The 27,324-nt window shown below is 37.9% G+C and overlaps 1 protein-coding gene across 3 annotated transcripts in view; it reads left to right on the forward strand.

Moving 5' to 3' along the window:
• LOC105263060 (SAM_USH1G_HARP domain-containing protein Sans) overlaps nucleotides 1-27,324 on the forward strand; it is an 85,379-nt gene that overhangs the window by 14,377 nt on the left and 43,678 nt on the right. For all 3 annotated transcript variants that reach the window (XM_011299034.1, XM_011299036.1, XM_011299037.1), the window contains 2 exons: nucleotides 13,984-14,256; nucleotides 14,327-14,618. In XM_011299034.1, coding sequence (XP_011297336.1) covers nucleotides 13,984-14,256; nucleotides 14,327-14,618 — 565 coding nt within the window. The remainder of the gene's footprint in view (nucleotides 1-13,983; nucleotides 14,257-14,326; nucleotides 14,619-27,324) is intronic.

The following is a 27,324-nucleotide window of genomic DNA, read 5'->3' on the forward strand; positions in this document are numbered from 1 at the left end:
CACGTCAGGTATACGGAATCGAATTGTTGATATAATAAGCTGAATCAAATTTCAGTAGTTTTGGCGTTTTGCCAATTTGCGTGCGAACTCTAGCTTTGTCAATCATTCACTTCCTACGAAGTATGTTCATTATCGAATAGCCCGGCGCGCCAAGTTGACTTTTTTCCGAATCAATTTCCTATGGACGGGGTTTGAAACAGTATATTTTGTCATTAGGCCGAAAAAAACTTTTCTAGCGAAGATGAGGTTTGCAACAATCATATTGGTCGATAAATTTTCTTTGGCCGTATGACGCCCACTATTTTTTGTCATAACAGCCGTAGTCAGCGTTTCGTGGACGCGAAGCAAAGCAACGCAGCCGTAAAACACTGTCTTACAGCCGGAATGACAAAAGCCTTCATTAACAATAATCGATTTTCCAATCGGAACTAAAACTGCGGAAAATTGTCCTAGTAGACGCTGTCAGCATAAACTTGACATTTTTTAATATTTCCATGTTTTTTTTAAAATAAGATTATATCATAATCAGTTCGCCTACTGTGTGATTTCAACTATTCAGTAATTGTCCCTTGTTTCTGTCTTGGAGGCGATCAGATTCACGTCGACTTGGCGCCATTTTTTCACAAAATTTTTTTGTGATTTTTTAAATTTAATATTTATATGATTTTTTTTCAATTTCATCCATGCAGTTATTGTCCCATGCTTCCATCTTGCATTTACATTAGCGTCGACTTGGCGCCATTTGTTCACAACATTTTTTTATGATTTTTTTTTTATGTTAATAATTACCAAACAGATGATGTAATCAAAAGTATTGGTACCGGATTGAAGCCTCTCTGACATGTGTTAGTTCATCATAGTAATTTTCCTCAACGAAATATAATTTAAATATTCATGTTTTAGTGTTTATTCAGTCATTCATTGATTATTGAAAAATATCACATAAAAAATTTAAATTTGGAGGTAATATTTTAATTCAAATATTAACACTCGATTCCAATTGTTAAAGGGTAATTCACAAATATTAGGTTATTTAGGTAATTAATTAAAGATTAAAATGCTCGAAGATTGAAACACTGAAAATTTTTAATTTAAAGGATTAAATTTAGGTGCAATATTGAAATTAAATATCAACAATTGATTCCAATTGTTAAAGGGTGATTTACAAACATTAAATTGTCTGTTTAATTAATTAATGATTAAAATGTTCGTATTGTAATTATTGAAAAATTAACTGAACTAAAATTACTAATTTGCTGGTTATATTCAAATCATTAAATTATCAACAATCGATTCCCATTGTTAAAGCGTAATTCACAGATATTAGGTTATTTCGGTAATTAATTTTAATTGAACTGAAATTTTTCATTTCGTTGTTATATTCAAATCATTAAATTATTAACAATCGATTCCAATTGTTAAAGAGTAATTCACAAATATTAGGTTATTTAGATAATTAATTTTAACTGAACTAAAATTTTTAATTTGGTTGTTATATTTAAATCATTAAATTATTAACAATCGATTCCAATTGTTAAAGAGTAATTCGCAAATATTAGGTTATTTAGGTAATTAATTTTAACTGAATTAAAATTTTTAATTTGGTTATAATATTCAAATCATTAAATTATTAACAATCGATTGCAATTGTTAAAGAGTAATTTACATATATTAGGTTATTTAGGTAATTAATTTTAACTGAACTAAAATTTTTAATTTGGTTGTTATATTCATATCATTAAATTATTATTATTATTATTAACAATCGATTCCAATTGTTAAAGGGTAAGTCACAAATATTAAATGACTTGACGCTCTTCGATTGGCTTACAAGCACGGGCTCCATCCTAGTTCATGCGCCAGCGCTACGGACCCGTGTGGATGAATTCCGTAAGCGCAGACAATTTCCTCCAACTTACTAGTTTTATTCACTAGAACATCCCCGCAAGGGAATAGTAACACTCTCGAAATAAAACTCTTGAAAAAGTGAATTCGTATCCGTTGCTATGGAGTTATTTTTGTAATAATGTAATAAGTGAAAAAAGTAAAAATCTCATCGGAAAGATCAACCGCGATTTATATAATGTATCTAAGGATACTTTTGCAAAATAGCGTGCGTTTAACGGGGAAAAAAGCAATTGAAGTTTTTTTAAGGGGTTAGGGGCGAGTTGTTAGCTGTAATATAATACACGACAGGGGGCCTATTCTCTACGCATGGGAAACGACTTCCGTGAACGGAACGTAATCCGTGAACGAATGAATGATTCGTTGATCACTTTCGTTTGGAAATTTTAAATTCGTCAGGGAAAATCTTTCGTTCAACAATTTTTCTTTCCCACACGAATCTTATTCCCATACGAAGTATTCTAAAGATTGAAGGCGCCTAACCTATATTGCATAAAAAAAATTGAATTTCTATTATGAAATTTTCTAATTAAAAAAATTGATAATCTTCGCCGGTTTCCACATAATGAAATTTTTGGGGGATCTGGAAGAGATCGAAGAAAAACAGCATCGCCCTCGAAATCTGTATAATGCAGGGGATCCATTCGAGGAATTGACAGGAGAAGGTTTTATTAAAATATACCGATTCACAAAAGAGGGTAATTCAAGTGATTGACGTTGTTCGACAATACTAACCACCATTTGAACGAAAATCAGCGTTGGGCGTTAAGCGGAAAGTAAATAATAATTTTTAACGATGCATTCATACATTCGGAGGTGAGAATCGCAAGACTTACGAAATGACTAATCCGTTAACGAATATTGCCGATCCGTCTACGAATCACATTCGTATGGGTACGTGTTTGACGAATCAGCGTTCTCAAGGGAATACCAAATATTCGTTCACGGATTACATCCCCAAGTGTCGAGAATAGGCCCCCAGCTCTCCGCCTGTGACGTCACCTCTGCCTGTGACGTCAACTTGGCAGACACGCTATCGCGTATCTTGATAATCATGTAATTATGTAAGTATGTAGAATTTTATAGGTGCAGATCGACTCAGAATCACGCCTGAACAATGGGGTTGAATTTCATAGCTAGAGATCGATTCAGAATCACTCCTGAATCGATCTGTACCTGTCAAATTCAACCCCATTTTTCGAATCATCGATAAGAGATAAAAAAAAATGTCACTGTAGATGTTAATCGATATTAATGGAACAAAATGAGTGGTTGAGGGTGGACTGAGTGTGTCAGGTACAAATGGGAACTAATGGTGGAATGAATGCATGGGAAAAATGACGGTTGGGGGTCGGATGAGTGTGTCGAAGTGGAATGGGGGTCGATAGGGTAATAAGTCATGGGAAAAATAAGGGTTGATACTGCTATGAGCGTGTAAGGGTCAAATGGGGTTGGAGGCTGGAATGAGTGTCAGGCTCAAATGGAAAATTGAGCCTGGGATGAGTGTGTTAGGGTGAGATGGGGGTTGAGGCTGGAATGAGTGTATTAGGGTGAAATGAGGGTCTTAGGCTGAGATGCTAGGATGAGTATGTTAGGGTGAAATGGTGCGTTGATGGTGGGATAAGTACACGGGAAAAAATTAGGGTTTGAAATTGAGCTGAGTGTGTCAGGGTGAAGTGGGGATTGACCATGGGATAAATGCATGGCAAAAAATAACGATTTGAGTCAGAGATAAGTGTGTCAATCGCATCTAAATCAAATCGTTATTTTTTCTCTGCACTTGTCGCATCGTCAACCCCCATTTGACCCTGACATACTCATCCCACAATTAACCTCCATCTTCACAACCCCATTTCCCAAGTGGCCGACAGGGTCATGAAAAATGGTACCATACCTGATCTGCACCTGGACAATTCAACCCCATTTTTCTACCCTCACTCCCCCCATTTTCAAGATGACCGACGGGGTCATAAAAAACGGTCTCTCCAAATGCATGTAAATCGACTTGGGGTTTGATTATGAGTCGATCGGTATCAATCATTTTCAACCCCATTCTTGCACCCTCATCAACCCATTTCCAAAATAGCCAACGGGATCATAGAAAATGTCTGCATATATAAATCGATTAGGACAATGATTCTAAGTCTATTGGTACCTATAGATTTCAACCCCGTTATTACACACTCACTACTCGATTTGCAAGATGGCGACGCGACCAATGAAAAATCTCTCCACAAGTGTATATAGATCGACCCAGGGGGTGATTCTGAGTATTCATTCATTCATTATAGTTGTGTTAAACTATATATTTCCATAACATCAAGCTGGTTGACACTAGGTAATGCGTAATTCCAAGGCTTGGAATTAGCTAGGTATCATATATTGAACGAAGCTTGGTTGAAGCTGCGGGATCCAATCTTCATACCAAAACTGGGCCACGACCGAAACTATCTTGGTATACAAGTTTATATTCGCCTTATATTGTTATATCCCTATAGATTTCGAGCGTTAGGATTTTAGTAGATCGACACTTTTGAGGGGTAACTCCGGTTTTCAGTGGATAGCTATATTGCTTAGGTAGGTTCCACTAATCAAGTTCCACTGATCAATTATGTTTTATTTAGATTTAAATTTCACTTGATTCCACTTGGTTTCACAATGTTTATTTTTATCAACTTATACAAAGCACGATTCACTATTTTAGATGATAACAAATACTTTGAATTAAAGAAATACTTTCAACTTTCTCTTAGTGAAATATATTCACGTAGAGTTGAAGAGAAGACAGTTTAGTCTTCGCAATTGAGTCAGAGTAGAACTTGACGGTTTCGGAACTGAATTAGAAGTAAAAGTGACGCTAAGAAATTTTGGAAGCGAGTTTATAGGGTTAAATCTACGTATGTGGAAAATGCTGCGAGAGACTCGCGGGGGCGTGCGCATCCTGAGTTAGAGGATAAGATTGGCTGATAGGAGGTGGAAGGGAAGCGAGACGGTTGACTTTGGGTCAGCCGTCGAGTTGAAGGGTTGTCAGTAGAGTTTTGGTGATTAAAATGCTGCCGCGTTTTTATCTTCTGGGGAAAATTCTGATCTCATGGATTGTTGAGATTCGAGAGGGTTTCTTTAGAATTTATGATACTTTAGGATTTCCGGGGTTCGTCGTGTTCGGATAACATTTTTAAAGATTTGAAAGTTATCCGGTTTTTTAATGATTTTCGGTGATTTTTATGATGTACGGATGTAAAAGGGAAATTCTGTTTTTCGTATCTGGAATATTTATTGTGCACTTGTACATTAAGTTCGTTTGAAATTTGGTCTTGAGTGTGGGAAGGCAGTTTTACGCCTCTCCCACGAAAAAATATCTTTAAAGTTTCGAATTTTTAGAATAACATTTTTGAATAATTTGTAAGGAAGGGAAATAATAAAAATGATAAACGACTAAATAAACAAATAAATTGAATAAATATATCTAAAACAAGTTTAAAAGTTGAGTAGGACTAAAACACTAGAAAAATAACGGGAATAAGAAATTTATTAATGCGCACTGAAGAAGGACAATCATTCGAACTACGCGCGGCACTAGTGGTTCACGGAACGCCACTAGATGGCCAAGGATTTCCGCAAGAGAAATCTCAAACCGAAGTTATGAAAAAAGCGATCGAGGCGCAGTAAAGAGAGATGCCTCCCCCGGCTAAGGGAGGAGGACAGCTTATCAGGAAACTACTGCCAAAGGCAGTACCAACTCCACAACCTCTAAAACCAATTAATGACAAGAGGGTAAAAACTACGCCTGACAAACCACATTTAAGTGCAAAAACAACAACCCAAAGACTGACGAACAAAGAAACAAGTGTGCTAAAACAATCAAGCAGTGACTCTAAAAACAATAACACCTCTAATCCAAATAAAAGAAAAAAATCAGTGTCTCCAACAAACCAATGTAAAACCAAAGTGACCAAAATGGACAAAAAACAAGTATCCTTTACAACCAAAAACCGTTATGAAGTGCTGAGTGACTCCAGTACCGAGGAATCTACCAGATCATCGGAAGGCAACACCTCGGCAGATAATAACAACACCTGTGTCAGAAAACCCAAGGTCCCCCCTATAGTAGTCACCTCCAAAATTACGGACTTCAAATTCTTCATGGAGGCAATAAGAACTTGGTGTAAGGAGGCAGTGAATTTCAAATACACGCCCACTAACACCACAATTCTCGCATCGAGTGAAGCTGACCACCATCTGGTCCAGAAGGGACTCCAAGAAAACAGATATAATTTCTTTACCTACACCAGCTCTGAATCGAAACCACATCACAGGGTAATCAAGGGGTTGCCTACCTTACCGACCGAAGACATCCAAACCGAACTGAGAGAACAAGGCATAGCGGTTACCAGATGCTGCTATCTCAAACAAAAAGGCAATAAGGAACCGCCTTTCAATTACCCCATCTACATGGTGACCCTTGATTCTGCTCAGGAGGCGGCAAAAGCAACTAAAATTAAATACCTAGCCCATTGCAGAATCGTATGGGAAAAATATAAAAACAAGAAGCGGATAACCCAATGTTATCGATGTCAGCAATTCGGTCATGGAACCAGAAACTGCTACCAGAAACCCAGATGCGTCAAATGCCCAGGTGAACATCTGACTGCGGACTGCAACAAGCAGCCAGAAGCTCCACCCATATGCTCGAACTGCGGCCAGGGACACCCGGCGAACTACCGTCAATGTGAAGCCTACCTCAAGCACCTCCACAAAGCGACAAGAACCGGAAGAACCAAACCTTCCGAGCCATCAAGGACTGAAAGTCAACAGAGACCAACCACGTCAACTCCCAGACCTGAGAGGAATCACACCACCCGCAGGCAGTACGCGCACGTAGTCCAGGGGCTAGGACACGACATCAGCAACAACAGCAGAGGCAACAACAGCAGCAGAGGCAACAGCAACAGCAGAAGCAACAACGTGGGGTTCCAGACGAACAACAACAACAGCATCATCACTAACGAGGTAATCAACACCGATCCTGAAACACTGGAAGACCTAAACTTGTTAATTAACATGAAGAAAGAAATGAAAAAACTGAATGAACTGTGCGACCTGTGCGACAATCGATCAAAGAGCTAAACAGGAAAATGGCAATGTGCTCAGACGAGCAAGAAAAATTTATAATCTTTTATAATCACTTCAACAAAAATGGCTAACAAAAGCAGAAAGTCTAAAATCAAAATAGCCTACTGGAATGCCAATGGTTTCAAAAACAAGAAATATGAGACACTAGATTTCTTAATTAGACATAAAATCGATATTCTCCTACTAGGAGAAACAAAGTACAAAAACCATAGTAATGTAAAACTCCAAGGCTACAATTGTATATTAAAACATAGAAATGGAGACGAGACGGGAGGTGGGGTAGCAATTTACATCAACGCAAAAAACCAAAATTATCACGAACTTCCAGTAAAAACAGAAACGTTTGAAACAGTGGCCATTAAAGTTCTAGATGTAGTGTTGGCATCAATCTACAACACACCAGGTGCTAGTAAAAATTAAAATATACTTCCTAAATTTAACCCAAAAGAATTAAACAATATATTTAACCTAAACAACAAAGCACTGGTGTGCGGAGATTTCAATGCGAAGCATACCAACTGGAATTGCTTCAATAATAATAACCAAGGCAAATTACTTCTAAATTATCTGACCAATAATAGTGATTTCACACTCGAATACCCAAGCAAGCATACATTGTACCCCAGCGGAGGTCAAGCGTCGTCAACGGTTGACTTAACAATAACAAAAAACATAGATATCACGGAACCTCAAACTATCAACGAATTAAACGCTGATCACTTGCCAGTGGTATTTAAATTACTAAACAATTCAGCCAAAAAAGCTACGTTTCAAAGACTAAATTATAAAAAGGCTGACTGCACAAGGTTCAGAGAATCGTTAAAAAATTCAATTAAACTAGGAAAACCTCCATCATCAAGTAGGGAAATAGACCAAACTGTACAAAGCCTAACCAAACAAATTAACATAGCAATAACAGAAACAATTCCAAAAACTAACACATTACAAAATTAACTAATTTGCCCAAGGAATTGAGTAATCTTATAAAACTAAGAAACAAGATCAGAAGTAGATTCCAAAGAACCAGGGATGCGTTCTGGAAGAAAGCCAAGAACAGACTAACCAACGTAATTAACCAGAAAATCTTAGATTTCACCAGGAAGAGCTGGGAAACCAGACTGACCAATCTCGATGCCCGCGACCACTCCCTCTGGCGAATGGCGCGGGCATTGAAGGGTCAAAATAAAAATCAAATTCCAATTCTTCATGGTACACGGGGTCTGGCTCTTGACAATCTATCCAAAGCTAACACACTGGCAGATGGCTTCGAGAGAGTACATAGATTAACACATGACTATGGCGACATTAGCCATGACAGGAAAATCAACAAAATATATAACAAAATAAAGTATACCAATGTAAACGTTAAAGAGATCAATCTAGTCAGCAGCAGGGAATTAACTAAGATAATAAGAAAACTTAAATCGAAAAAAGCGCCAGGTCTGGATGGAATACAAAACCTAGTCATCAAGAACTTGCCTAACAAGATAATAGCGCATCTAGTGCAACTATATAACAGTTGTCTTCGGCTATCTCATTTTCCGGAAGATTGGAAATTAGGGGAGGTCCTACCTTGTCCCAAACCGAACAAACCCCGACTCTTTCCTCAAAATTACAGACCCATAAGCCTCCTGCCAACGCTGGGCAAGCTCTTCGAAAAACTAATACACAGCAGAATCAAGGACTACCTTGATAAAAATAATATTGTAATCCCAGAACAGTTTGGTTTCAGAAACAACCACAGCACAATTCAACAGCTAGCAAGATTAACAGACCACATCTCAATTAACTACAATATCAATAAAAAAACAGGCTTGATTCTGCTAGACATCGAGAAGGCTTTCGATACAGTATGGCAGGAGGGCCTCATCTATAAAATGAACAACATTAAACTACCCTTGTTCTTAATAAAAATAGTTATCAACTATCTGAAAAATAGGAAATTCAGAGTTAAAGTCAATCATGAAAACTCAACTTTCAGGTTGATAGAGGCGGGGGTTCCACAGGGATCTATTCTAGGGCCTCTGCTATTCCTAATATATATAAATGATATACCAAAGACACCTAAAACACAGATAGCGTTATTCGCTGATGACACAGCTGTCTACACGTCCTCATGGTCCAACCAACTACTTACCAAACACCTCCAGGATCACTGGAACCTACTCGTTGACTATTTTAATACCTGGAAAATAAAAATCAATACTAACAAAACAGAATTTATTATCTTTTCAGTTAAAAGAAACAAACAGTCAATCGAGAGGTGTCAACTGATCGTGGACGATACCCAGGTTGAACCATGTAACGCTGTAAAATACCTAGGTGTAACGTTAGATTCTAAACTTTCTTGGACCAAACACATAGAATTAGTTAAGCAAAAAACATACGAGATTAAAAACCTGCTCAACCCGCTAATCAAAAGATCAAGCAAGGTAGGCCTAAACAACAAGTTAACAATTTATAAAATGATTATTCAACCTGTTTTCATGTATGCAGCTCCAATATGGAGCAACACATGCAAAACTAATATCAAAAAACTTCAAATAATCCAAAACAAATGCCTCAGAACGATTACCAAAGCGGACCCAAAGAAGTCTAACAATACAATCCATAGGGAAGCACAACTTGAAACAGTGTACGACTCCATGAAATAACTAACACTAGACTTCTATGCTAACAAACTTAACGATCTCCAAGTACTCGAAAAAACATGTAAACTTAATAACGACACCTTGTACTATGAATTAAAACATAAACTCCCGCAACACCTTACTTTCTCCCAATAATGTCCAAGGGTTCTCCTCGAAATCTGCTCATGTCGAGGTAAAGTTTTTGAACTTGATTTTTTCTAATGACAGTTTTGGGGTTTGAAACGCGTACCAGTTTATTGGATATTGTCATTGCTTAGCAGCAAACGAGGCAATATTCGAAAAATATCCTAAGTAAAACCGTTTTACTTGTACCACGTGACGGAAAATGCTAGCATTGAAATTGGGATGAAATAAACCATCAGGAATATAATATAATATATAATCGAATCTTTCAAAAATAACCGTGGCAAATTTTTATTTTTCACATTTAGAGTGGCACTATTCGGTAGGCAAATAATAATTACCGAAAGCCAATTCCAAAATATATTCTTGAGGGTTTTTCATTGTAAATTTTAATTTTTCTATTTTCTATTTAAAATTTGAAACTGAAAATTTGCGCCAATTCTGGCGGGTCAGCCATTTTTATGTGACTGGCACGCCACTCTACGTGACTGGCTGCAATATCGTCACTGCTGGCACTTATTCGCTCACAATGGTTGGCTAATTGGGTACCCATTAGGATAAGAGGATTATCCCGACCCTGGTAATAGGCTGGCTCCCGACTACCTGAAGGTTGCCGGGCCCTGCTGTAGTAGAATCATTTGCACGCAACCTGTTGGTTGTACTAGAATCGAAATATTGCCAGTAACCAGCAGGTAATAAAGCAGGTACACCAGAATTGCAGCTAATTTCGATTCTATGCTCGAAATTAGCTGCAATTCTTGCGTGAGGAAAATACTTAATTATGCTCTACTTCAGGAAATATCACATGGGAAAAACGGGTGAAAAATTCCGACAATCAGTCCGGGCCCGTAATGGAGAAATGTGAGCAACGAGTTAAATTGTTGATAATTTGTTTTATCTTCATATTATTAATGTTTAATTTTATTTTGATATGTGGAAAATTATTTGTGTCTCGATAATAAAGATTTCAGTGGATCGGAGGAATCTCAAGGATGATGATAGTGTCTGAAATGAACAGACCACTTCTGAGGGATTCTCCTTTCTCTAATTAAGAAATCAGTAACAGTCATAAAGAACTAGTAATTAGAGTCATTAATCAGAAAAGCCTCGAAACCAAGGCAAAACCCCAGATATAAGAAACTGGAAACGAATTAGAACAGATAAATAAGAAAAACTTCGCAAAAGTCACAATAGTTAAGTAGAGATCTATTCTGGGCGGTACATACAGGCTCTGATTGTCGGAAGGAAAACCTGCAGCTTCTGAAATTTATCCTGTCGTAGGAATGGAATCTTTTGGATACCGGAAAACAGTACAAACCTCGATGAGAGAAAACTCTCAGAAATACAGTTAAACCTCGATACCGATACGGGTGAACAGAACCTCGAATTTCAAAGAAAGCGAAAATTCAGATATTACGGAATAAGAATATATTGATAATGAATCGTGTAAGTCTCATCAATCGACCCTGGACAGCTGAAGCATTCGGCGAATGGGCAACATCTTTTAATTCATATCTTTAATTAAACACTTGCGATAAAGATTCATTACAAATTCAGTAATTGACGAAATTACAAATAAGATATTTACTAATTTTGGGAATTATATATTAAGAGTGGAGCTCAATGTGCTGCAACAGTTCACTTTGCCCAGGCCTGGTGTAGACGATTCATAAAACAAATATACAAAAGTGGGTATTCTATTTCGGGACCCATAAAAAAATTACAATTCAGTTACTAAATTTGTTTTATTCATAAATTACATTCAGACTTCTTTCAATTATTGTCTTTGTATTTAATGCAGTCCATCGTTAAGAAATATACTGAATTGTTTTGCGTACGCATAAAGGCAATAGTAACAGAACTTAAATGTTTTTTTTAGAATCTCGCGAAGATTTGGCTTTACTAAAAAGGTTTTTTGTTGTTGATTGTTCGTTACTCCTTGATTTGAGAAATATTTCAACCTTGTCGGACGATGAGAATGATTTCAAAGTCAATTGACCTGTGTTATTTTGAATATTTTTGCTATTTTTGCAATTTCAGAATTTGGAGGAGGGGGGGGGGGACTGAATGAGTGCCAGTAAATCTTAATAGTGCTCTATCCATAAGAAATTCGAAAATTGCATATCTCATAGTTGCTTATCTCTACTTGATTGGTAAATTAGATTACATCATTATTGCAATTGATCATGCATAAGTATTCTTTCCCCAATACTTTTCATAATTTTCGTTGAAAATTTTGTATAGGAGGAATGTATCATTTTCTGGAACCGTAAAAAATTCTGGATACAGGTTTGGCCAAGTATTCTCATTCAATAGTCGCTCATTTATATTCTTGCATTCTTGTTTATAACTAAATATGAATATGGAGAACGTCAGAATGTATTTTAAGAATAAAATGATTTCACTAATTGAGTTGTAATTTTTGAATGGGTGTTGAAATCAAATATCCATTATCGTATATTTTTTTAATATATTGTACAGATATAAGGAGTACGCTCTACTTTTTAATGGAATCAAAATTGCCGGATGCGTGGCTGAGTTGATAGAAAAACCTTCCAAGGGGGTTGTGATCTGGTCGGTAAATAAGGTTGGAAAAAGACCTGCCACCGTTTAAATTTTAAAATTCTACGTAATTTTATCTGTTATTTGTGCCTCCAATTAAGACATGCAAAACTATATTTACTTCAAAAAGTTGAAGTTTCTCTACATTAAGTTATAGTTGTTTACTCGGGTTAGTAGACAAATGTCGAGAAAATAACTATATATAATAATAACTAAGTTATAAACCCCTGGTGGTGTTTATTTGTGCTTCCGAACGGGAGCTTTGTATTCGGCCATATTCAAGTTCCCAACTTTTTGTGCTAGGGTAACTAAATGTAACCTAAAAGGTCCGAATATGCGGTTTTCGATGGTGTCTGTATGTATGTATGACTGTATGTTTGGATGTGTGTGTGTGTTTTTTGCTTCTTTTATCTCTCTCCTTTTCTTCACCAGGGATTGTTAGAATACCATGATTTGTTAAAATGAATGTAGACTTTTAAAAGCTATCTCTATTGACACTGTTTAATTTTGAAATTTCCATGACAATTCAGAAGAATGCGTAATTTTTCACTGAATTTTTTTTTGAGTTTTCATGAATTTTCCTGCGAAGATAAACTTCCATGCGCTCCATTCATAGACACCAATTGGAATTGAAATCAGGAGGAAGATTTGGAAATATTCGTATTTTTTCAAAAATTGATTCGCAACGATAACTCAAGTAATTATTATCAAAGAGGAATTAATGATCGTTAATAGGCTCTTGATCGTAGCAGAATATGGAAAGAATTGCACAATTTCCTGTTAAGGTTGTTGTCGCGTAGAATTTTTTTTCGACAGTTTTCGTTAATAATTTTATGGTGAATAGTTTGAAAAATTAGCAACAAAATGAGCCTTTTCCGTTTGCAATTGACCGTTTTGAACTTGAGATATAAATTTTTGAAATTCGAGTGATTTAACACGTGTTTAAAAACGTGTTTTAAAAATCAACGGCTCGACAGCTTCAGAAATAAAAAAAAATGTGGAATATACATCGTGGGAGGAAATACAGAAAAAAAATCAAACCGTTTGACCGTTTGCTTTACGGAATATAATTATCGGAAATTCATAAATTTATATAATTGAAAATAGTTAATATGGAAAATATATAGTTATGCTTTAGCTATCCATATGCACAATGCAATCAATCAAGTGAGACTATACACCGCTAAAAGATTGTGATAAGAGACTGTCGCGCGACAACCACCTTAAGTTATAGCATTTTACATGAAATTTTTTTATTCATCTTCTTTGTGATCAACGGAAAATATTATGTCGTTAATAAAAGGCATATCATCTTTAATAAAAGGCATTATATTTCTTTCTCATAATAAAGCCAAACGGAGCAGGCATCAATTTATTGCAGTTATGCATATTAAAAAGCATGTCAAGAATGTTCATTTCACTTCAACTTTTGATATGCCGATTCAACATAAATAAATAGAGGAAAAGAAAATTTCCAACTATTCCTGGTAAACATCCCCCCCCCCTCCCGGTCCCTTTTCTTACTTCAATTTGTATCCACAGCATTATGTCTTCCTTCTTTTTGTCGCACTGGATATATTACATGATGTATTGTTATTCATTCCCGCAGGGGAGACCCAGACAAAACTGATTACTTTGGAAATACTGGCCTTCACCTATCAGCTGCGCGAGGTCACGAATTCTGCGTGAAGTTTTTAATCAAATTTGGGTGTAACATATGGGCATTGGATATTGACAGGCATTCTGCACGGGAATTAGCGACAATAAATGGAAGAGAAAATATTCTGAAATTTTTGGACATCGCTCAAACGGAACAGGAGGCGATGAACCGTAAGAAGAGTAAACTGATGAGAGAGAAAGCTGAGAAAGATGCTGAAAAACGGTAGAAATATGGCAATTACCTCATCAATTTACAGACAAACTCACTTCTTATTGTATACAATGATTTCCAGGCTGAAAGAATACGTAAAAAGGCAGAAAATGGCAGATGTCAAGGCTGAGAAAGAGCAGAAGAGGCTACTAAAAGATAGGGTGAAGGCGGATATTGAAACTATCTGCGAGCATTATGCTCTCCCCCACAAACCCAATGTGTTAACGTTCAAGGGAAGAGTGAAGCCGTCACAAACTTTTAGTGATATAGTTGGCACAATCTCCATCAATGCGACTAACAGAAGGCAAGGGAATAGTGCTGTGGGAAGAAAAGTTCAAGCTAGGAAAGCTCTCGACGATTTTAGAGTTGTTGAGGTGAGTTATCCGATTCAAGTTCACAATTTTATAGGCATATTCTACCAATTTTCGTCACCCTATCTGATATTTGCATTTCATTTTCTTTTTTTCGACGTTTTCCTTGCTTTACGCATAACACTAGTGCGGCATTGCTTAGCTAACACTTGGCCCAGTCTTGATTGCCTGGAATTTGAGTAAATTCTCTATAGTCAGTACATGTCCGGCTAGCGATCGCTACACTTCCGAATAGCTTTGTAAATAAAATAATAATAGTTATAATAATTCATTATTATTATCCTTGATGAGGAAACTTATGTTAATGGATAAAGTAAATCATAACAGAAAATTATTAATTAAAATTGTTCCTACAAAGTTCATATGGAATTCATAAGCATAATGAAAAATCACAAACTATAAGTGGGTATTCGCTTAGTAGCAAAGCGTAGGTATGGTAATGGTAGGGTCACGCATTAGAATCTCGGTCACAGCGGTAATTTTTATGTTAACTAATTAGGTTTTTCCCGCTATTAATTCATCAGCGATTGAGAACTTTGGTTAACTGTAAACTATGTCAGTGATAAATAATTAATTAATTTTTTTTCATCTTTTCAATCAATAATTAGTAGATGAATTGAAGGATTGGTTAGCCATTGAATCCCAACCCAATTAGCATTTCTCCAACTGCATTAACTTCGCCTTTGAAACCAACAAATTAACAATGGTATTTCTGTGTTCCCGGACCACTCATGTTTAGTCAACTAAAACAAATGAAAATTGAACGCGTTGATTGCTGAGGGCTATATCTGATTGATTTTAAGAGTTTAGGTTCGATTTTTATCTCATCGATATTGATCAAATTAATTGTGGGCTGTTTTGAATTTTCAGTGAATTCTGAATTATGGACGTGGGTGGAAAATAAATAATTTATCGAATTAAATACAAGCATATACTTACTGAGAGGTACGTGGAACCGTTGCCGGCCAAAATAGCCGAATTTCGTGTGTAGTAATGAGATAAGCTAGTCTTTGTTTTCTACGGATGACCGATGCATTTATTTTTTACTTGAGTTAATGGTAAGAGCTCACTCACTTTTGACCATTTTTTTCCAAGAACAATTCCGATTTGTTGCGAGAAGCACGGGGCCCGAAATACGTCATCACTTTCTTTGACTCTGTATCCCTCGATAAAAATATAACTTGCATTTTATAATTTCTATTGACAATTTTCTTTCATTAATAATCCTGTTTTTTCATCTTTACATTATTGTCCGATTCAATCGCATTTAATTTATTAATCATTTGTGGCAATGGTCTTGCAGCGCTTGTTACATATTTTGTTAATTGCCCGATGTGATTTTCTCCCCCGAACGCCGAATAGTCATAAAGAGCAGATTGAAAATATTCAGCATAGTCGTAGATATGAAGTAGAAGGTGAAATGTCATTGTTCAGGAGTCCTCCCCATAATAATATGGTAATAATTGAAAAAAATCTTCAAATAATTTCTTCGTAATTACACAATGTCTTTTTATCCACGTATTATTACAAATAATACGGCATGCTATAGACAGCCGCAGAAAGTGTTGATAGCGTTCCTCATCTGGGACTTACTATAGGACAACTCCACCTTGCATATCAAATTTTCTCCGTTGGCATTCTACTGGCACAAACGACATAATAGACTTCATCAATTTGTTGAAAACAGTCAACTGATCCATTGATAATTTGTGAATATTTTTGTCTCTAACGACCCAGTTATCGTCCAAATTTTTCATAATATTTAAGAACAGCCAATCTACACTATCAAGGGGAACATGCCTCACTAGATTGAATCCGGAGATTTCCACAAGCGCGGTTGAAGTGGCTGTTTTGTCACTTTATCCGTCAAATGACGTGATCTGGTTGAGTTTGCTCCCCGAAAGTGTCATTTGTTGGTATAAAAGACTCCATCGCAGGATAAATTCATCTTTTATTCACTGTTACAACTTTGATCGTTCATCCCTCACATCCAAACAAAGCTGTTGCACCTTCGACGCACTTGAGAAACGCCCTTGCCCACCTGTCAGCGATGATGGCAGCTATATCAAATCTATATTTCCTCTCACCAATGTCAATTTTTTCACAAAATTTTCTCACGCATGAATTTCTTACCAACTTTTTACTCTTTCACCCCCCCCCCCCTCCCCCTCTCCGCCCTTTCAGACAGTGTAGGCATTTTTAGGTAGTGTAAGTTCAATACGAATCATTCCTATTATTGTGAACGATTGAATTAGCAAACTGTATACGGCTTTGACAAAAAAAATCCCTTATATTTCTCTAAATTGTCAGAATTGGAGACTCTCCTAGTTGAAATAATTCAATTAGTAGATTTACATTTTATATCGACGCTCTGTGTAAATCGGGCATGCAATATGGTATAAGCTTCGTATTGCCTAGCCTCCGATACCAGTTCTGGATTCTGCTTGGTTGAGGTTGGATACCAGGCGTCAATGAATTATCGTGACGTACTATCATGCCCTAGGTGACATGATCGATATATTAGATTTTAAAAGGGAGATTAATTGAGTCTTATTTTGATTGGGAAAGGGCACAAAAAACCCACTTTTATTATGTCAATACAGTGTTTGTTTTAATAAAATCAGTTAACCCTGCGAATGACATCACAAAATATACGTAGTTTGCACACTCTCATACATACTCATCGTTTGCGATATATTGTTTGATATATTTTAACTTAAGGAAAAATTATGTTTGTTCGTTGGTGGAAATGTTGTTCTTCCATTAATGTTGCAGTTCGCAGCGTGGCGAGAAACCACGAGGTTACACGAGATCGTGTGTTCTCATGCGGTTGGTTTTTGGGTGAAACAACAGTAATGTGGTAGGGATGCTTTTAAGTGAACACACGGTCGAGAGAAAATAGGATCACTTGTGAAAGACTGGAAGAAAAATGGGTGATAAACTGATAAAAAAGGCAACGGTTTTCGGCGCGCGCACTTATCAGCGAGAGACGGGCGCCCATCAGGTGCTGCCACCGCCTGTCGCTGACATAAAAATTACCCCTAACTATCGTTTTGACGTTATGACGCAACAGTCAATATAAAGTTTAAGTGCAGACATTACTGAGGCTTGGGCACCTGCCTGGTATTTAGCCTGGTCCGAGTCAGACAGTACCAGTCTTGGATGCCAATCTTGTGTATAGAGTGGCTCAAGCTTGGTATCCGGGAGTATGGTAGTCTTAGGAATAGACTGGTATATCTACCGAAATAACCAAGGACCAATCTAAGTATACCAAGGCTGAGTAAGCCAAGATTGGACCAAGTTGGTCCTATTGTCAGAGCTTGGCACTTCACACCTGGAAAGCGTGAAAATTACAATTGACCCCATCTTGACAAAACGATATGTCCAGTTATGGACCATTAACGGCTGCATATACTGGATCATTCTAGCGTCCGTTGATTGAGCCCAAGTTATGATCTACGATACCGTCCAGTCATGGGCCAGTCTTTAAGAAAAGCGTTGTGTCAAGCTTGCTAATTGGCAGGCTAAACTTCGGCCATTGGTCGGTCCAGACCTTAGTTTCTCCTTGAGGCAAAGCTTGCTAATTAAAGCAGGAAGAGCCCAGACAGCCTAATATACCTGGTCAGCCATAAGAAAAGGAGCCGTAACTCGTAACAGACACCAATCGGGCTTTATCTAAGTACGAATCCATGCTGGTGACATTTATTGACATCGAGAATCGACCTAAATATTTTTGCCTTATGGTAGCTGTACTTACCTTGCTTACGACTCAATACTACTCTCACCTCTGTTTGTTGCGTATCGATGTAGGTCTTGTACAAGTAAGTGCGCCTGACGGCTACTGCCTCTCCCCCTGCTATAACATGTCTGCAGATAGGATATCGGGTCCAGGGTTTTTAGAGCTGTTGAAACTACCTATTGCCCGTGTGACTTATTAAACATCCACTATGTGAGATACTATTTTCCATCTGTGTGTACTTTGGCTAAGGATGTCGGTTGTCTCTACCTTCAGTCTGGAGTCTGGAACGTGGACACTTAGCAGATGCTCTGACATCCGTGCCGGGTCTGTGGCGTGACGTTCATTTGGTAGCGAGTTATCCATTCAAGCCATCCAAACTTAGTTAACAAAGTTTTACAAAGTTAATTTTGCATTCTACCGGTTGTTCGTGGTGTCACTCCTTGACCTTCTTTTTGAGGTGTAGGCTACTTCAAAGGCGGAATTCAGGGCGGAGTATAAGATGTCTACTTCTGTTTCAATGCTGTGGATATACTTAGGTCTTCTATATGCGCAACTGAGTTCCTTGTATAGCTCTGTGGAGTACGTTGCTCGGTCCGTGTCTCTATGGTTCCTATACGGTTTATCCATGTTGTGCTACCGTCTCCTTAAACGTCGGATATCTGATTATTAATTTTGGAATTTATGAAATAAATGTTCTCATTATTTCTCTGGCGAAGCGTACATTCTAACTTGTAATTTCGATGAAATCATAGAATCTGGAACTAGAAGTTCATCGAGAAAAATTGAGAACTTGAAATACAAAAAAATTAATATATTTAAATTTATCGTCCACTCTTGGCCAACATTATGGACTGTTGCCCAATGGAAATCGCGGGAAGCTGGTAGACATCATGGGTAATGGGAAGGAACGAAGGTGAAGGAAGTATGAAAAAATCGTACATAGAAGCTTTAGGAGCCTGGAACAACCGACACAAGTACTGTAAATCGTCTATATCGGTGAACCGTTTACTCAAATAATCATATAATTATTGCGTCTGTTCTGCGAAAGATTGGCCATTAAATGATGCGTTGCTGAATCCATTTAATATCGATTCTAACGTGGTGAAGATAGACGGAACTATATGTTTATAAAAAATGTCTCGAATTCTTTTGATTAATGTTTTCAATGCAGTTATTGCCTGCCCTTGATCTCCGGAAAGGTTTGCATTGCCCTGCATTTGAAGGTTAATATGATTAAGAAATTTAGTCAAATCAACAAGATAAGGTAATTTTGTGAGCCACTCACGATTGTTCAATTCACTACAATCGCCATCAAATTCTTCGTTTACGAAATTGATTATTATCAGTGAAGGGTCTGGCTGGATAGGCGTGATGAATTTGGCACAAGCGAATTTCAAAGCGCCAATTTTTTGCAATATTTCTGATCCAAAAATATAATTCTGGGAAACAATCCAGATCTCTATCTTGACTCTGATTTTTTTTAATGAAAAAACTTGTTCTTTCAATTTTATGTTTATTCTCATTCTAAAAATGATTTCAAAAAACTGGAAAAATCCCAAAAACTCAGAAACACTTCAAAATTGTCAAAAATAATTTCTTAATATTTTTTCTTTTGTAAGTTCTATTTCGTATGACTTATTTTTTATTTTTTTATTTTTTTTTATATGTACAGATTTTTATAGTACTCTGAGGAAATTCGTGATCAGTATGCTCTCTGTTCCTTTAACATTGAGGGAAAAAAAATTTCAATGTTTTGCCTGCAACAGATTAGAAAAAAAACTGCATTTTTTAAAGTTTTTTAAATTTTTTTTTAATTTTTAAAGTTAAGAACGCCTGCAGAAATCATTACTAAAGGTTAATTACATAGTAATTATAAATATGCATAGTTATAAGTACTATTCATCGATATGGTTAATTAACACCTAGGAAGATTCTTGCTCCGACCAGTGTCGGAGTAAGACGTGTTTACTAGTTGCTCCGGCACCTTAAATACCGAGTCAATAGTGAACCATAAAAAGTGATAAGATTATTTGTGCTATGCGTGTCCATCTGACAGCACATAGCTTACAATAATCCCTTAGTTCTCTTTGCCAAATTTTTTTTGTGCGTACACCAAAAAAAAAAATGAACACTACCAAGCCAGTGGACACTGAAATTGAGAATACCGAACTCACCGAGCAAGACTTCGAAATGTTGAATAATGAAGACGTTAGTAACACTATTCCGACGCAAACTACAGCTTCATATTCAAGGGCTCTTACCCAAGAAAATCGAGTTAAAAGTTGAAGCAGGCTTTTTATTTCATGCAAGTCGACAATTAAACATAAATTTACTGTAGTCCAGAGCCTTCACTCGGCGCGGCCTGGGTCAAGGGCTGCCGAGGTCCAAAAATTGCTATTTGTTACAACTTTCGACAATTTTATTAATCGGGCGCCAGTTGATTTGACGGGAATCAACAACGTTTCTTGGAGTTATCTCAGAGAGTGGAAAATTGGAAAGACCCAAGGCAACTCGTAGAAACAGAGAGAGAGAGAGAAAGGAAAACAGGCAGGAATGAAACCAAAGTTACTCACTTAAATTACCAACAATTCCTTTAATATTCCGTTGAACTCGGAAATCGACTTCCCCACAATACAATACACAGATAATTTAAGACGATACAGAACAGAACTATACTTTATGGTGTCTGGGACAAGAGTGCTTCGTGTTCGTCGTCACTTGTTGTGCCCCCCCCCCCCCTTTTATTTGTGTGGAGAATAATTTTTTGGGGCAGGCGCTATGAATCAGGGGACTTATCTGGACAAAAGTTGTCGCCTTAGCCTATTTTGTATTTTTTTTTTAATCCTTTTTGGTTCGAGATTTCCGAGGTTAACGGGCATGTCGACATGAAGGGACAAATTAATACTTTCTTTAACAAAGTCATGGCATCATCATCGAGATATTACCAGGAGTACCACCATCAGGTAATAGAATAATTATTTTTGTCACGTCTCAGAAGATGGTAGATAAACTGACAGCCGATAACACCGCTCTATCGATTGGTGAGGTCAGACTTAAAGTCAGACCGCTAGTTGCCAAAACAAAGCGGGTTATTTTCTCAGATGTCTGTCCTTCTCTTCCTAATTCCGAAATAGAGAAGAAACTCGCCGACCTCAAGTTTACCCCAACTTCTAATATCATGACTCTCAATGCCGGTGTTAAAGACCCCGAATACTCTCATGTACAAAGCCACCGGAGACAGATGTTTATTGAACAACAAGACGCTTCCAAACTTCCGAATAATATGAGATTTAATCATCAAGGTTTCAATTACTTCGTATACGTCACGTTATACAATTCAGCTTGTTTTACCTGCAAAAAAGTCGGACATTACTCAAAAAATTGTCCCGAAAAAAATGCAGAGCACTGAGCTAGGCCAAGGAACTTGCCAAATGCGGGCAATTCAATGGATCGGACATCATCGTCATCAGCATCAGCTGTTCCTTCCTCCTTGAATTTCACCTCAAACCCTCAGTTACCCCTAACCAACGAGTACAACAAAAAAAAACCCTTGGATTCGCCAAACTCCTCTGACACTACCGTCCAATCCATCTGTCCAATCCAATCCGTCTTCATTGTCCCTAAGTCCAAAAAGAAGTCAAAAAGCAAAAATACTACATCATACAAAGAGAAGCCAAACGGTAAACAATACACTGAGGAATTTCTACGTGATCATTCTAAACGCCTAGACAAACAGATGCACGATGATCCAGGGACGTACGAGTGGAATTATGAGGAGTTTATCAGAATGTACATGATATAGCAAGCACAGAAAAACGTCGACATCTTTAGATTCGAATATCTTGAAGACTCGGACGTAATCTTTCGCTTCTTAAGCAAGATTGTGACGAGCATCGGGGATGCCTGTTAGAATCCCCACGAAAAACTTTGAGAGAGAGAGTGAGATAACTCGAGTACGGGTTAGGTTTAGGGCAAAATTAGGACTTCCTTTTTTGGGTGGTTTAGGCGTAATTAGGTTCAGCATTAAGGAGATTTTAGGAGAAGGATAGGGTAAGCCCTCCGGATCGTGTAGGTCTGGCTAAAAAGCCGGCGCTCCAAGAAAAAGGGTTTCTGGGGATTAATTGGTACTGGTGGAAGGCCCTACGGGGCAAAATTATTAGTTAATGCAGCGGATTGCCAAGACTGATTACGAGTGGAAGGCGGCTCGGGATAAAATCAGCCGTTATCCCGGCGGATCGCCGATCAAATTACGGGTTAGTGAAATAAAATTCGGTTTAAGGGTTAGGAATAAAAGTCTTTTGGTCCCGAGAACCCAGGAGAACCGATCCTGATAGAATGGGGGTAATGAATTAATTTTAGGAATGGGGAATTAATTCAAATTTGAACTAATTCCCCCGCGATGGACTTCGCCCGGAATAGGGCAAAGGGATCCACCAATCGACACCCGATCGATTGGTAGGCGTGATTAGGGGGGTCAGCGTCACGCGACACTGACCTCCGAAAATCAGTGACGCACCAACCACGAAACAGTGAATACGTAAGTGATACAGTGCACCACCAAGAACATTCCGGGACCACCGAGGACATCCAATTCCACCCAGGATGGTCCAAAAGAGGAAGAGGAAGGCACCCAGGGGATCAACAGTGAGTTTACAGCATAATTTAATCCATTTTCCCCCTTTGGCGACTCCCCAGAAAATTGTTGGCAGTTATGATAATTTTTCCGAGCCATGAAAATGGCGTCGGTTGTGTCCCTAAATTTTGGGTGGTTTTTAGAGGTCTTGTGGGGAGATTTTCCGATCAATTTCGGCCTGTGTTTTTCCCCCAGTGCGGTGGAGAGGTTATTGGTGTGATTTTGGGGGGTCCGAGCGTATTGTTACGACGGATTTTTGTGGGATTGTTCACGGCCAACGAAAGGCCAGTGGTTCTCCTTCGTGGCGCCATCGAGGCAGTCGTCGAGCGGCTACGCGCAACAGGTGGGAGTCGTGCATGAAATTTTCTCGTGGCTATTAATTAGCCTACAGGTTCGCGGTATGCACCATTATGCATCAAATTTCGTGGGGTTGTGGGCAATAGGGTCCCGAACAATATTGTTCAGGGTTTTCCGGGATCTGCTCAGCGGATTCCGAGTTTTCTAATTTTAAAGGAGGCTGAATTTTATCATAGTGGATTTTTCCTCGCTGCTAACCGAGCAGTGAGGCGTAGTGTCATCTCTTTCTCGCGTTCTGTCTCTCTCGCGCACACCCACTCGGACCCGTAGAGGGTCCGAGTCCGTGAAATTATCGATTTCCCGGGCGAAAATAATAATTCGGTTATTCCTCGGATTATTGTAGATCGATAATCCTTGAGGCCGCATTCCGGTGGGATTATTCTGTATGAACGTGGGATAATCAGAATTGTCATGACGTGGTTATTAATGGTGATCCTCGAACTAACAACGCACTTGAAGGTTGACACAATGGGTTTAACAAGAGGGTTGCCAGGAGACACTCTGAAATGGGTTGGTTTCTCTCTACTCTGCAGAGGGAACAAGCGACAACAGAAACTGTTGTTGAGCAATTTTTATCCGGAAGAATTGTGGCATCGACGAGAAGGAAGGCTTATGTGGATTATGATGCTCGTTTACGTACTTTGGTCACCGCTTTTGATGTTAATGAGGATACACTTGAGTACTTACGTGGCATTTCTTCTAATGTGTAGATAATGATAACTATTGTTATTGTCCTTCTTCTTATATGTTTGTATTGCTTATTACTCTGTCGTTTTTCGTTTTCTACTGATTTGTTCAATTAATGAACGCTCTCATAAAAATATTCACATTAAAAAAAAATGATTAATTTTTGAAAAATAAATATTTTTTGCTGTGATATTTTGACGTGTGATATTTTTTACTGTGGAATTTTGCCGTGCGATATTTTGTACTGTGATATTTTGACGTGTGTTTTTTTGACGTGATATTTTGACGTGTGATATTTAGAAATGGAACCGTGAAAAAGACTCCTAGTCCACGATTGAAAAGTGATGGTCTGTTGATGCAAATGCTAACGATTCCTTAACTTTCTCCATAGATTAAAATTTATCCAAACACGGGCGTTTTTTTTTGAAGAAGCGGTTATTTCGTAGATCCTTCAGACGTAGCGGAAATAGACCAGAAGACTTTACGTGCGAGTTATTGAGATGCTTTCTTGGGAACGGATTGGAACGCACGTCCATCCATGGCGAAAAAAAAACAAGGATCCGATACTTAAGGATGCGTATCGCGCCGTGAGATGTCTTCAATATCTTTTACTCCGCGGCCTATGAAAAAACAGTACCATTTACCGATACAAGTGCGGAAAAGTGATTTTGGACGCATGTGAAGTGCGAAGCGCTGGACCAAAGGAAATGCTAACCCCCCATGGGACCAACACTATTTCTCCGACGAATGTCGAAGGCTATTTTCCATCACAATGCGTCGTGAATGAAGTTTTGCTCACGCGAGCCGTGCGTAAAATGTCGCTCTACAGACAGCGTGACATAAACCTATCTAATAATATGCCTAATGCCAAATGGTTTGTCTTCATCTAGGGGCTCTCAACAGTTCGGTTCACCGCGATGATGGCTTGGCGACGATTGAACGCTGTGTAACTCAGCTATGTACTCGGAGTCGTCCAAACTATAAAAAAACCATGAGAACCACCGCCGAGCAGAAGCAAATTGACGAAGAAGAGCCAGCGATCGACATCAATGACCGACGGAGTAAAGCCGAGGAACTGCAACCAGATAGATTCTGAGACATAATTCAGGGAACCACGACTCAGCCGAGCCAAAAATTGAAAGATTTTAAAACAATCTCTGAAACGAAAACAGGTTGAAACAGCAAAATTGGTTAATCGACCAAGAATTGTTTCTGAGATTATTTTAAAACCTGGTTCCTCTCAGTTGGCTCCTGAATCCGCGCTTGCCAACATGGCTTCGAGCACACAAGTACCGAAGCAATCTATCCATCCGTATGTGGCTGGTCTTCCTCAGAAATTATGGAGTCGACGGCTGTCATTCACGCCTTTGAGATCCAGGACTATTGGGCAAGCTACGGGCTCGAAGCAAGGTAAAATACCTTTCCAAAGTGGCAACTGTTATTCGACCATCTAATTCATCTTTTGGCTTCGCTACTTATTCTCTCTCCTCATATGTGCTAATTTTGACGGGCCGGTCACAACAGAATCTCTCGAAATCTACTTTTTTAATAGACGTCGCACAATGGCCCTTGAAAATACCCCTGCTCGAACGATTCTACAATGTGAATGGGACCGAAATTTCAACAAAGGGTGCAAGTTCATGACTAACATCAACGCAAGTTATCGCAAAGCCTCTCCAGGAAACTAGGACTTCGAAGCAGGGCAAAACATTTTTTCATTCAAAATATCACACGTCAAAATATCACAGTAAAAAATATTTATTTTTCAAAAACTAATCATTTTTTTTTAATGTGAATATTTTTATGAGAGCGTTTATTCATTGAACAAATCAGTAGAAAAAGAAAAACGACAGAGTAATAACCAATACAAACATATAAGAAGAAGGACAATAACAATAGTTATCATTATTTACACATTAGAAGAAATGCCACGTAAGTACTCAAGTGCATCCTCATTAACATCAAAAGCGGTGACCAAAGTACGTAAACGAGCATCATAATCAAGATAAGCCTTCCTTCTCGTCGATGCCACAATTCTTCCGGATAAAAATTGCTCAACAACAGTTTCTGTTGTCGCTTGTTCCCTCTGCAGAGTAGAGAGAAACCAACCCATTTCAGAGTGTCTTCTGGCAACCCTCTTGTTAAACCCATTGTGTCAACCTTCAAGTGCGTTGTTAGTTCGAGGATCACCATTAATAAGCACGTCATAGCAATTCCAATCAGCAATTTGAAATCGCCCTGATTTATATCCTCTGCCACGCTTCTGACCAATCCACGTGTCTTTAAAATATGTCAGTAGAGGAGCAAAAATCACAGCATTCTCAGTAAAATATAGCGATTCAACTAATATTGTGTAGTAGGCATAAACGCGAGTGATGGGAACGAAAGCTAAGGCCCCTAACATACGAACTTGTTGTGCAAATTCAAGGTCATTGATGTATCTAACCCAGGCATGGGCAAAGTCGGATCCTCGGGAGCCGGGGCCATAAAACCCTATTAGACCCATTATTAGAAATACAATACCCCAATTGCGTGGAGCCCAGCGTACTCTGGGTGGGAGTAGCAGCGTGTACGAAGTGGGGCGCAGTTAGACAGAGAGAGCAACGCGCGCTTTCCTTTCAAATTTAAAAAACCTTACCGCCTAAAAATTCAAACAAATTTTCACCAATTCAACGTGGTAAATCCTCAGTTGTATCGGGGGTAATGGTTCAAACATCATGGTGCCAGAAATTGATTATTTCTTGGTTACCTTAATATTGAACAACTATTTTAGTAAAAATTGGAAAAAAATGAGATGTCAGTTCTTTAAAATTCAATCAAAATCCATTCTATTGGAACTGTATTAGATTTCTATCAAATCTATATAAGTTTGTGATTGTAAAAAACTGTTGAAAAGACTTTTTAATTTTTGTGAATACAAAATTTTGTAAATACAAGATTTCTTCCAATATGAATATTGAAAAAATAAATAGATTCATACCAAAAATGGAGTTGAAAGTTTTTTTTATAGAAATGTCCCACAGAAAGCTCTGGGTTTGAAACGAATGGGATTTTTCACTACGTTTCAATCTATTTTTCTTATTTTTTGCCGATATATGAGCCAAAGAAGACAACTCTAAATGATTTTACCATGAAAGTTCTGCAAGGAAATTTCTCTCAAATAATTTGTATGAACGGATTCTTTTAACTCCATTTTGGTATGAATCTATTTATTCTTTCAATATTCATATTGGACAAATCTTGTATAAACAAAATTTTGTATTAACAAAAATTTAAAAATCTTTTCAACAGTT

The sequence above is a fragment of the Fopius arisanus genome, unplaced genomic scaffold (assembly GCF_000806365.1).
Source record: "Fopius arisanus strain USDA-PBARC FA_bdor unplaced genomic scaffold, ASM80636v1 scaffold00012, whole genome shotgun sequence".
Lineage (NCBI taxonomy): Eukaryota > Metazoa > Arthropoda > Insecta > Hymenoptera > Braconidae > Fopius > Fopius arisanus.